General features: G+C 43.1%; 2 protein-coding genes across 2 annotated transcripts in view; one reads left to right on the forward strand and one right to left on the reverse strand.

Moving 5' to 3' along the window:
- LOC142166947 (uncharacterized) overlaps positions 1 to 9,957 on the reverse strand; it is a 37,127-nt gene extending 27,170 nt beyond the window's left edge. Inside the window, exons 1-2 of the mRNA XM_075226875.1 lie at positions 9,380 to 9,957; positions 9,010 to 9,232 (exon numbers count right to left, since the gene is read on the reverse strand). Of these exons, the coding sequence (XP_075082976.1) occupies positions 9,010 to 9,232; positions 9,380 to 9,957 (801 nt within the window). The remainder of the gene's footprint in view (positions 1 to 9,009; positions 9,233 to 9,379) is intronic.
- Positions 9,958 to 12,125: 2,168 nt separating this feature from the next.
- On the forward strand, positions 12,126 to 12,488 carry LOC107797042 (uncharacterized). The gene has a single exon (XM_016619884.1). It carries the CDS (start codon positions 12,126 to 12,128, stop codon positions 12,486 to 12,488), a length of 363 nt encoding a protein of 120 aa, XP_016475370.1.
- The last annotated feature ends 614 nt before the right edge of the window (positions 12,489 to 13,102 follow it).

Consider the following 13,102-nt stretch of genomic DNA (forward strand, 5'->3'; position numbering starts at 1 on the left):
AGGTTCAGACAAAAATCCTTTTATCCATTCAGCCCCGAGCCCGAATATGTAATTAGTTTTGGAATCCGACCTCAAATTGAGGTCTAAATCCCGAAATTCCCGAAATCCCTATTTTCAACCCTAACCCCTAATTCTACCTTGAAAACTCTAGATTTTAGGTTGAAAAATCAAGAAATATAATGGGTAATTGAAAGAAAATAGTTTAGAATCACTTACCAACAATTTGGGGAAGGAATGACTCTTGAAAAATCGCCCCTCACCATTTGGTTTTTGAGAAAAATGAGTTGTTTGGCAAAACTCCCGTTTTGGGTACTGTTAAGTGCTGGGCGACAATGTGCATCGCGTTCGCGAGGCCACTGTCGCATTCGCAAAGGGTTCAGACTGCCAAGCCTTTGCATTTGCGAGACCCGGCTCGCTTTCGCGATGGTTACTCCCCCCTGGCCTTCGCGTTCGCGAGATGTTGCTCGTGTTCACGATGAAGGAACGACCAAAGACCCCCCCCCCCCCAGGTCCACACATGCTTCGTGTTCGTGTTGAGCCGGTTGCGTTTGCGACTAGGCCTTCACGTTCGTGAAGAAGAAATCTCAGCCTCATCAGGTTACTCTTCGCGTTCGCAAGAGGACCTTCGCGAACGCAAAGAAGGATATGACAGACACCAGAATCTGCAGAAACCAGATTTTTTCCCAAGTCCAAAATATCTCGTGGCCTATCCGAAACTCACCCGAGCCCTCGGGGCTCCAAACCAAACATGCACACAAGTCTAAAAACATTATACGGACCTGCTCGCACGATCAAATCGCCAAAATAACACTTAGAACTCTAAATTTAGCACCAATTCAAATGAAATTCTCAAGAACACTTTAAAACTTCTAATTTCTCAACTAGACGTCCGAATCACATCAAATCAACTCCGTTTCTCACCAAATTTCACAGACAAGTCTTAAATATCATAATGAAACTGTACCGGGCTCCGAAATCAAAATACAGACCCAATACCAAAAATGCCAAGCATAAATCAATTCTTAAAAATAATTAATTTTCAGACTTTTAATTTTCATCAAAAATTCATAACTTGAGCTAGGGACCTACCGAGACCGTCACAATACGGATCCGGGCCTGTTTACCAAAAATGTTGACCGAAGTCAACTAAAATCAATTTTTATGGCAAAAATTCTTATTTTCATTAGTTTTCAACATAAAAGCTTTCTGGAAACCTACCCGAACTGCGCACGCAAATCAAGGAGGGTAAAAATGAGATTTTAAGGCTTAAGAGCGCAGATTCGAGTTCTAAAACATACGATGACCTTTTGGGTCATCACAATCTCCACCTATAAAATAATCGTTCGTCCTCGAACGGACATAGAAAAGTAAATGGGCTGGTGAAAAGATAGGGATATCTACTCCGCTAACGGCAAAAACTGATCCCAAGAACCTCCAAAGTCAATAACACATGCGCAGAGCATATCCTCCAAGATCTGAATATTATGATCGGACTGCCCGTCCGTCTGAGGATGAAATGTTGTGCTCAACTCAACCCACGTACCCAACTCACGCTGAACTGCCCTCCAGAAATGATAGACACGGGCACACCGTGAAGACGGACGATCTCACGAATATAAATCTTTGCTAACCGCTCCGAGGAATAGGTAACTGCCACAGGAATGAAATGCACTGACTTAGTCAGCCTGTCCACATTGACCCAAACTGCATCGAACTTCCTCTGAGTTCGTGGGAGTCCAACAACAAAGTCCATAGTGATACGCTCCCATTTCCACTCAGGAATATCTAACCTCTGAAGTAAACCACCAGGTCTCTGATGCTCACACTTTACCTGTTGGAAATTTAGGCACCGAGCTACATAGGCAACTATGTCCTTCTTCATTCGCCTCCACCAATAATGCTGCCTCAAGTCCCGATACATCTTGGAGGCGCCCGGATGAATAGAATACCGGGAACTGTGGGACTCCTCAAGGATCAACTCACGAAGTCCATCCACATTAGGCACACAAATAGGACCCTGCATCCTCAAAACTCCGACATCTCCAACAGTAACCTGCTTGGCACCACCGTGCCGCACTGTGTCTCTAAGGACAAGTAAATGAGGATCATCATTCTGCCAATCTCTGATGCGCTCAAATAAAGAAGACCGAGCAACTGTACAAGCTAGAACACGGTTGGGCTCAAAAATATCTAACCTCACGAACTGGTTGGCCAAGGCCTGAACATCTAATGCAAGCGGTCTCTCACCAACTGGAATATATGCAAGGCTACCCATACTGACTGACTTTCTACTCAAAGCATCGGCCACAACATTGGCCTTCCCGGGATGATACAATATGGTGATATCATAGTCTTTCAATAGCTCCAGCCACCTCCTCTGCCTCAAATTGAGTTCCTTCTACTTGAACAAATACTGCAAGCTCCGATGATCAGTGAATACCTCACATGGCACGCCGTAAAGATAGTGCCTCCAAATCTTCAGCGCGTGAACAATGGCTGCCAGCTCTAGATCATGAATAGGGTAATTCTTCTCGTGAACCTTCAGCTGCCATGAACCATATTCAATAACCTTTCCACTCTGCATCAATACCGCACCCAGACCAATACGAGATGCATCACAATATACTGTATAAGATCCTGAACATGTGGGTAACACCAATACCGGTGTCGTAGTCAAAGTTGTCTTGAGCTTCTGAAAGCTCATTTCACACTCGTCTAACCACCAGAACGGGGCACCATTCTGGGTCAATCTGGTCAACGGGGCTGGTATGGATGAAAACCCCTCCACAAATCGACGGTAATAGCCTGGCAAACCCAGGAAACTATGGATCTTTGTAGCTGATATGGGTCTAGGCCAATTCTGGACTACCTCAATCTTCTTAGGATCCACCTGAATACCCTCTGCTGATACAATGTGACCCAAGAAAGCAACTGAACTCCACCAAAACTCACTTTTTGAGAACTTAGCATATAACTAGCTGTCTTTCAGAGTCTGAAGAATGATCAGAAGGTGCTGCTCATGTTCCTCGTGACTGTGGGAGTAGATCAAGATATCATCAATAAACACAACCACAAAGGAATCCAGGTAGGGTTTGAACACCCGGTTCATCAAATCTATGAATGCTGCCAGGGCATTTGTCAGCCCAAATGACATCACTAGAAACACATAATGCCCATACCGAGTCCGAAAAGCTGTCTTAGGAATATCAGATGCCCTAATCCTCAACTGATGGTAGCCAGATCTCAAATCAATCTTTGAAAACACCTTATCACCCTGAAGCTGATCAAATAAATCATCAATCCTCGACAATGGATATTTGTTCTTGGTGGTGACTTTGTTTAACTGCCGGTAATCTATACACATCCTCATCGATCCATCTTTATTCTTCACAAACAACACAGGTGCACCCCAGGGAGAGACACTAGGTCTAATGAATCCCTTATCAAGCAAATCTTGCAACTGCTCCTTCAATTCTTTCAACTCTGGCGGGGCCATGCTATATGGCGGAATGGAAATAGGCTGAGTGCCCCAAGCCAAATCAATGCAGAAATTAATATCCCTGTCGGATGGCATCCCCGGTAGGTCTGCAGGAAACACCTCTGGAAACTCACGAACAACCGGCATCGAATCTATGGAAGGAACCTCCGCACTAGAATCGCGTACATAAGCCAAATAAGCTAGACACCCCTTCTCGACCATATGTCGAGCCTTCCCATAAGAGATAACCCTGCTGGCAGAATGGCCAAGATTCCCTCTCCACTCTAATCGAGGCAACCCTTGCAAGGCTAAGGTCATCGTCTTGGTGTGATAATCTAATATAGCATGATAAGGTGACAGCCAATCCATACCCAGTATGACATCAAAATCAACCATGTCGAGAAGTAGAAGATCTAAAAGAGTCTCAAGACTCCCAATGGTGACCACACACGAATAATAAACACGATCTACAATAATAACATCTCTCACTGGTGTGGACACATACACAGGAGCACTCAAAGAATCACGGGGCATAACCAAATAGGAAGCAAAATAGGATGACACATAAGAGTAAGTAGATCCCGGATCAAATAGAAATGAAGCATCTCTACTACAAACTAAAATAGTACCTGTGATAACAACGTCAGATGACTCAGCCTCAGGTCTGGCTGGGAAAGCATAACACCGGGGCTGGGCCCCGCCACCTTGAACTACGTCCATGGGACGGCCTCTAGCTGGCTAGTCTCCACCTCTAACTGTCTGGCCCCTACCTCTGGCTGGCTGAGCAGGTGGTGCAGCAACTAGTGCCGGAACCATGGCACGAGAACTCTGATGTTGTGAGTTGCCCATTGCCCGAGGGCAAAATCTGGCAATATGCCTCGGATCACCACAAGTATAACATAACCTTGACTGTTGTGACTGTTGACCCTGAAACTGACCCTGTCGACCTGAATAACCACCCTGATAACTCTGAAGTAGAGGTGCACTAATAGGAGCTGGTGGTGCACTGTAGGATAGCTGGTTGGAATAATGCATCTGAGGGCCACGACCACCTGAGGCACTGTGGCATGCCTGGAGCACTGAATGAAACAACCTGGGAGGATGGCCTCTACCAAAAGTACTCCTGCATGTAGATGAGGCACCGCTGAACTCACCGGAATGACGAGGCCTCTTGTCAAACCCCTGACCTCCCTGAGTAAGAACCATCTCGACTCGTCTGGCGACATTAGCAGCCGCTTGAAAAGAAATCTCACTCCCAGTCTCCTTAGCCATCTGCAATCTGATAGACTGAGCAAGTCCATCAATAAATCTCCTCACCCTCTCTCTCTCTCTCTCTCGGTGGGAAGAAGAAGAATAGCATGACGGGCCAAATCCACAAAACGAGTCTCATACTGAGTAACAGTCATACTGCCCTGCTGGAGACGCTCAAACTGATGGCGACGCTCCTCTCTCAATGTGATAGGCAGAAACGTCTCTATGAAGAGCTGAGAGAACTGGTCCCAAGTAAGAGCAGGCGACCCAGCTGATCTGGTCAACAAGTAATCTCTCCACTATTCTTGGCAGAACCAGTCATCTGAAATGCAGCAAAATCGACCCCATTGGTCTCCACTATACCCATGTTCCGTAGAACCTCGTGACAGCTGTCAAGATACTCCTGGGGGTCCTCTGAAGGAGCACCACTGAAGTGAACAAGAAAGAGCTTGGTAAACCTGTCCAATCTCCATAAAGCCTCAGAAGACATAGCTGGCCCATCTCCGACCTGTGCCGCAATAACCGACTGAACTAATCTGATTGGCTGAGCTGCTGGAGCCTGATACTGGGGAGCTATCGGCTCCGGAGGGGGAGTGGTAAGAGTGTGGGTTCCTCCTCTAGCCTGAGAGACTGCTAGTTCCATGGGAAATGCTCTAGTCTAGGCCACACTCTCCATAAGGCCCACCAAACGGACCAAAGCGTCTTGAAGTACTGGGGTAGCAATGAACCCCTCCGGAACCTGAACTGGTCCGATAGGAACAGTCTGGGCTAGAACCTCCTCATCAATCTCTATCTGAGGTTCTACTGCTGGGGCTGCTGATCGGGCCCTAGGTTGAGCCCTGCCCCTGCCTCGGCCTCTGGCACGACCTCGACCTCTGCCCCGTGTAGGAGCTATCACTGGGGGCTCTGGCTGTTGCTCAGCTGAGGAAGCGGTACGTGTTCTCGCCATCTGCGAGAGAATAAGAGTAGAAGAGTTCAATCAGTATTGAGAAAGCAAAATCGAACGACAAAGAAGAATAGAAGTAAAACTTATTCCTAAACTTCATAGCCTCTAGAAGATAAGCACATACGTCTCCGTACCGATCCTCCAGACTCTACTAAGCTTGCTCGTGAATCGTGAGACCTAGGCAATCTAGTGCTCTGATACCAACTGTCACGACCCAAAATTTTCCACCGACGGGACCGTGATGACGCCTAACATTTCACTTGCCAGGCAAGACAACGTTAGAAAATCATTAAACCATTTTCTTATTTCGATTCAGTAAATAACAATAATTAACTCAAATGAAAAATAATATGTGTGGAATATCGTAAAACTGTATTAATTACTACCACCCAGATTTAGAGTAAGAATTCATGAGCATTCTAGAATTTACTACAAGTAATAGTCTGAAAGAAATACAACTATCTGAATAAAAGAAACAGTAGAACAGAAATGATAGATGGGGACTTCAAGGTCTGTGGACGTCGACAGATCTACCTTGAGTCTCCAGACAGCGGACCAATAGCAAAATCTCGATCAACCAGAGCCGGTATCAAAATCTGCACAGAAAGTGCAGAGTGCAATATCAGTACAACCGACCACATGCACTGGTAAGTGTCGAGCCTAACCTCGACGAAGTAGTGACGAGGCTAAGGCAAGGCACCTACAAATCGACCTGTACAATTCAACAATGTATATACAAATAACAGAAATGAAGGACTAAAAAGGAAATATCATGAGGGGAACATACTGAGGGGAATACAAGATAAAGAACTACAACAGAATGATCACCGGAGCAGTCAATATACCATGAATCAATAGAAGTAGTGAATACAGTAAGGAAAAATGCACGGCATCACTCTTCGTGCTTTTACTCTCAATCTCACCATAAAATTAATAGAAACGGCACGGCATCACCATTCGTGCATTAACTCTTATATCATGGCACGGCATCACCCTTCGTGCATTAACACTCACAATATGGCACGGCATCACCCTTCGTGCATTAACACTCACAATATGGCACGGCATCACCCTTCGTGCATTAACACTCACAATATGGCACGACATCACCCTTCGTACATTAATACTCTCTCTTACCATAATGCAATACATAAATAACAACAGGGAGATAGAATAACAAGTACAACCCCTACTTCAACAATTGGTTCCATAATATCAATCTCAACTTTGAAATAAAAACTCAATTATCACCAAAAAATTCGTAAACATGATAAGAACGATAAATTGAACAACACTAGTATAACACGTAGCAATTTGGCATACGAAAAAGACAATATAAGAAAAACAAAGAAACATGGAAAACAAGTAAATTGGCGGTGCATAAGTACTCGTCACCTCACATATACGCCGCTCACATAAATTTTACTTAGCATATAATCTAAGGTTCCTAATTCCCTCAAGTCAGGGTTAGACACAACACTTACCTCGCTCCGAAGGCCACTTAATTCTCAATCACAGCTTTTTCTTTGGAATTCACCTCCAAACCACTCGTATATATTCAAAAATGACTCAATAATATCAAATATTGCTAAAGGAATCAATTATATTGCATAAATTAAATTTCCCAAATTTTCCTCCAAAAAGTCAAAAAATTGACCCCGCGCTTGCTTGGTCAAAACCCAAGGTTCGGACAAAAATCCTTTTACCCATTCACCCCCGAGTCCGAATATGTAATTAGTTTTGGAATCCGACCTCAAATTGAGGTCTAAATCCCCAAATTCCTAAAATCCCTATTTTCTACCCTAACCCCTAATTCTACCATGAAAACTCTAGATTTTAGGTTGAAAATTCAAGAAATGTAATGGGTAATTGAAAGCAAATGGTTTAGAATCACTTACCAACAATTTAGGGAAGGAATGACTCTTGAAAAATTGCCCATCACCGTTTGGTTTTTGAGAAAAATGAGTTTTTTGGCAAAAATCCCGTTTTGGGTTCTGTTAAGTATTGGGCGACAGTGTGCATCACGTTCACGAAGCTACTGTCATGTTCGCGAAGGGTTCAGACTGCCAAGCCTTCGCATTCACGAGACCCGGCTCGTGTTCGCGATGGTTACTCCCCCTGGCCTTCGCGTTCGCGAGACGTTGCTCGCGTTCGTGATGAAGGAACGACCAAAGCTCCCCCCCGCCCAGGTCCCCACATGCTTCGCGTTGAGCCGGTCGCGTTCGCGAAGGGTAAATCCCCCATCACTTCGCGTTTGCGACCAGGCCTTCCTGTTCGCGAAGAAGAAATCTCAGCCTCATCAGGTTACTCTTAGCGTTCGCGAGAGGACCTTCGCGAACGCGAAGAAGGATATGACAGACACCAGAATCTGCAGAAACCAGATTTTTTTCCCAAGTCCAAAACATCCTGTGGCCTATTCAAAACTCACCCGAGCCCTCAGGGCTCCAAAACAAACATGCACACAAGTCTAAAAATATCATACGGACCTGCTCGCACGATCAAATCACCAAAATAACACCTAGAACTCTAAATTTAGCGCCAATTCAAATGAAATTCTCAAGAACACTTTAAAACTTCTAATTTCTCAACTGGACGTCCGAATCACGTCAAATCAACTCCGTTTCTCACCAAATTTCACAGAGAAGTCTTAAATATCATAATGAAATTGTACCTGGCTTCGGAACCAAAATACGGACCCGATACCAAAAATGCCAAGCGTCAATCAATTATTAAAAATAATTAATTTTCAGACTTTTAATTTTCATCAAAAATTCATCACTTGAGCTAGGGACCTCCGAATTCGATTCCGGGCATACGCCCAGGTCCCATAATTTGATACGGACCTAACGGGACCGTCAAAACACAGATTCGGGCCCGTTTACCAAACATATTGACCGAAATCAACTAAAATCAACTTTTAACGCAAAAATTCTTATTTTTATTAGTTTTCAACATAAAAGCTTTCCGCAAACCTGTCCGGACTGTGCATGCAAATATAGGAGGGTAAAAATGAGATTTTTAAGGCTTAAGAGCGCAGATTCGAGTTTTAAAACATAAGATGACCTTTTGGGTCATCACAATATTATAGACCGTATTTTTCTAGACTTATATTCATATTAGATGCTAATGTACTCAGTGACACCAGGTGTTGGGGAGTGTTCATATCAGTATTTGTGGGATTTTATATAGTATTTAAATATTATATTTTCAAACTTAAGATAAATTGTAGTTTATTGAGATTATCGGCTTACCAAGTATCGAGATAGGCGTCATCACGACATGTTGGGATTTTGGGTCGTGATAGTACCTTAGTCTGCCATGAGACCAAGTTTACCTGAGTTTTCACCGCGATTTCTTCGTGATCAAATTCTTCTTCATCACTCCAAGCTCCAAAGGATTTCTTCTTTTGAAAGTTCCTGCTGAGTTTCTTTTTCAGTTCAGGGCATTCAGCTTGAATGTGTCCATGTTTTCCACATTCATAGCATCTTCCATCATTTTTGTAATTATCATTATTCATCCTTCCTTTTCTGAAGTTTGATTTACCTCTCCTGCTATTTCTGTTTTTTCTCATCATGTTTGTTACAACTTGAGAGAGCATAACTATGTTTTCATCTTGTTCTCATCCTTCCTCTTCTTCTTCATTTTCTGGTTCAGCCACAGTTGCTTTGAATGCAACTGTCTTCTTCTTTTTTTGTTGAGTCTACCTGTCTGAGTGTGTTTTCTCAAATGCAATTAGATCACCTCTAAGTTCATCATAGGATATTATGTCAAGATCTTGACATTCCAAAGCAATGATTTTGGGTTGCCAAATCGTGGGAAGACTTCTTAGAATTTTTCTGACATGTTCTCCGCTTTTGATTGGTCTACCAAATGACTTTAAGTCTCCAAGGATTTTGCTAAACCTGGAGAAAATTTCCTCTACTGATTCTTCATCCTTCATTTGGAATAATTTATAGTCTCGAACTAGGAGATTGATCCTTGTTTCTTTCAGTTTGTTGGTTCCTTCATATGTGACCTCCAATTTATCCCACATTTCCTTTGCAGTTTTATAGCTTGATATCTTTTCATATTCTTCTCCACTTATAGCATTGTACATCAAATGTTTTTCTTTACCATTCATTATTATGATGGCTGATTGTTCTTCAGTGTAATCATATAAATCAAGAGGATCAGTTGATACTATGACTTGACCATTTTCATCTTTCTTTGGCGGGATTGGAAAATTTTCCTTTTTGATCACACGCCAAACTTTAATTTCATATGACATAGTATATGTCTCCATACGTACTTTCCAGTGAGAAAAGTGTTGTCCGTTGAAATACGGAGGTCGTACCTAAGAAGTTCCTTCTTGCAATAGTGCTCCAACGACTGTATTTTATCCCATGATTTTTTCCTCATTTGTTGTTAAGAAAAGTTCGCGAGCCTAGATCTGATACCAATTGAAAGTACAAGAGGGGAGTGAATTGTAACCTATTTAAAAATCTTAGTTGACTAGGTGTGAGTTTAGTCGACTAGACTTTGTGCAGTGATTGATTTATGTAAAGATAAACTAGATGAGCAAAAGGATAAAGATGAGCAAAAGGATTGATTTATCACTAACTTGTTTGATTCGTTATTTCATAGTAAAAATCGAAAAAAGGCAGCTAACGATGTCAATATCGCGCACAATGTTGAGGCACACGAAAATCTGCCTCAACATGAGGATTCAATCAGCGACACTCGCATCGAGTGGGATGTATCAACTCTGGTACATGGCGGACAATATACCTGACATGTGAAGGAATGACTCCCGATGACGAGCATGTTGCGGAAATCGTAAGGATCCTAAGAAAACAACAAAAAGCCATCACACGCCATCTCTTAAAGTAGGACCAGGTAATGACGGAATTAAAGCAGGCAATATCATGCGCTACCAACAACGCAAACGAAAGAGACATAACTCCTCTCAACTTTCCTAAAAATCAATGCTCAAAGAGTTGATAATAACACCCCGAGGGGTGAGGTCAGCTTTGACGGAGCCGGGGGGTCCGGTAGCGAATTCGGTAACATAATAGTAATGACCCCTTCAAAGACGAATTCATGAGATTCATGTGAAAAATGAACGAGCGGATGGATCAGAAAGCAAAAGATTTCCATGCTTGAATGGACCAAATTTCGGGCGCAACACTAGTGTTGAAGGGCCCAGAATCGAAGAAGTACACTCAATTTCTATTTAAACCAAGCGCAGCACCAGAATTGATTCTGAAACGATTCAAAATGCTAGACATACCGAAGTACGATGGTACTTCTGACCCTCAGAAGCACATCAAAACTTATACAACGAAAGTAAAAGGAAACAACTTGGCTCAACATGAGATTGAGTCGGTTCTACTGAAAATTTTTGGAGAAACCCTCACAAAGCGGGCCTTGAAATAGTATTCACTTTTACCCGAACATTCGATTAATTTTTTTGAAATTCTCCTAGATTCTTTCATCAAGGCCCATCCCAGGGCCAGAAAAGTCCAGGCCCGGAATGCGGACATATTCAGAATTTTGCAAAGAGGGTCCAAATTGTTGTGGGAGTTTGTGATAAGGTTCCAGAAATAAAGGATATTGTTACAGGTCGTGCCAGATGAATGGTCAGCTGAGGTATTTACTAAGGGTTTGAACCCGAGAAGCTCCGATGCCTCCCGAAAATTAAAAGAAAGCATGTTCAAGTTCCAAGCAATCATATGGGTAGATGTCCATAACCATTATGAATCAAAGATAAGGATAGAAAATGATCAACTCGGGTTCCCAACATCAACAAAGGGTCGGGATCGAGACAAAAATATGGACAAATTCAAAGATGATTTTGAGGCAGATTGTCGATCTTCTAAGGGTCGATTATTACCATATGAGAGAGCTGAAGGATGCGAAAGTAGAGGGTTCCGGTCCACGGATAGGTTTGCCCCCAATAGAAGAACTGACCATGGTCGAAACAGCAGGTCATTGCTGGACAAAGAAGTATTGGGTTCCAGGGATTTCACTTATCCCTAGTTGTCAGAATATAATTTCAACGTTAGCGTCGTGGATCTGGTATCAGCCATGAGAAATATCAAAGATGCACCAATCCCGAAGCCAATTAGATCTGATCCTAGCCAAAGGGATCATAACTTATGGTGTGAATATCATGGGACCCACGGCAACCGAACTGGGGACTACCGATATTTGCGCGAGGAGGTGGCAACGCTGCTAAAGAACGGCCATCTCACGGAGTTCTTGAGCGATCTGACCAAGAACAATTACATCCGCAGCCGAGACACCGTAGAACCCTCAAAGATAGGGGAAGACTGTCCTCGACTAACCATCAACATGATTTTGGGGGGAATGAGATTAACGATGTAACTTTCTCGGCACACCGACAAGACAAAAGTATCAGTGACTCACATCAAGAGACTCTAGGAAGTGGCCGAAAATGACATCACTTTCATGGAAGAAGATGCTGATGGACTTCTCCTGCCGCATAATGATGCCCTGGTAATTTTCCTTAATGTTCTAGATTTAAAGATTAAACGTGTTTTGGTTGATCCAGGAAGTTCAACCAACATTATTCAATGGAGAGTTTTGGAACAAGCCAAATTAACCGGAAGCATCGTTGCGACCACAAAGCTCCTCGCTGGGTTCAATCTGGCAAGAGTGACAACCCGAGAGAAGATCTTGTTGCCCACGAATGTCGAAGGGGTCACAAAACCCATCGTATTTGAAGTGGTGGAAGGTGACATGGGTTACAACATAATCCTCGGTAGACCATGGTTGGATGAGATGAAGGTTGTACCATCACCTTATCACTAATTGCTAATATTCTCAACCATAGAGGGAATCAAGCAGATAAGAGGAGATCAGCCAGCAGTAAGAGGAATGAATGCAGTGTCATTCTCCAGAAGTGAGGGGAAGGAACCCAACAAATAGCAATTATAGGAATCGACGCCTACTCCCGGGCCAAGCGAAGATGATAAAGATGAGGGAGCATCGGAATCCCATCAGGTACCGATATACTATGAGGTACCATAAGAGACAGACTCAACCAAGTCCACGACAGAAGATCTTGAACAAGTATCTTTGTTTGAGCAATTCCTGGAGAGATATTTTCACTTGGGAACCAGACTCAATCCCGAGCTCAGGTTAGGGTTCATTGATTTCCTTAAAACTAATGTTGATTGTTTTGCATGGTCGCACTCGGATATGACAGGTATCCCACTAAAGTGGTCATACATATATTGAGCTTATATCCAAGCATTCCTCCGGTGAGGCAAAAGAAAAGCCTAATAGTCAAGGTCAGAAACATGTTTGTTAAGGAAGAGGTAACTCGATTACTTGACATCAGTTCAATCCGGGAGGTAAAGTATCCCAACTAGCTAGCTAACGTAGTTGTAGTTCCAAAAAAGAATAACAAATTTCGAATGTGC

Source organism: Nicotiana tabacum, chromosome 2, assembly GCF_000715075.1.
Source record: "Nicotiana tabacum cultivar K326 chromosome 2, ASM71507v2, whole genome shotgun sequence".
In the NCBI taxonomy this organism is placed as follows: domain Eukaryota; kingdom Viridiplantae; phylum Streptophyta; class Magnoliopsida; order Solanales; family Solanaceae; genus Nicotiana; species Nicotiana tabacum.

Excerpts from the sequence above, each read along its gene's own strand:
- LOC107797042 (XM_016619884.1), top strand. The coding sequence starts at position 12,126 with ATGGAAGAAGATGCTGATGGACTTCTCCTGCCGCATAATGATGCCCTG.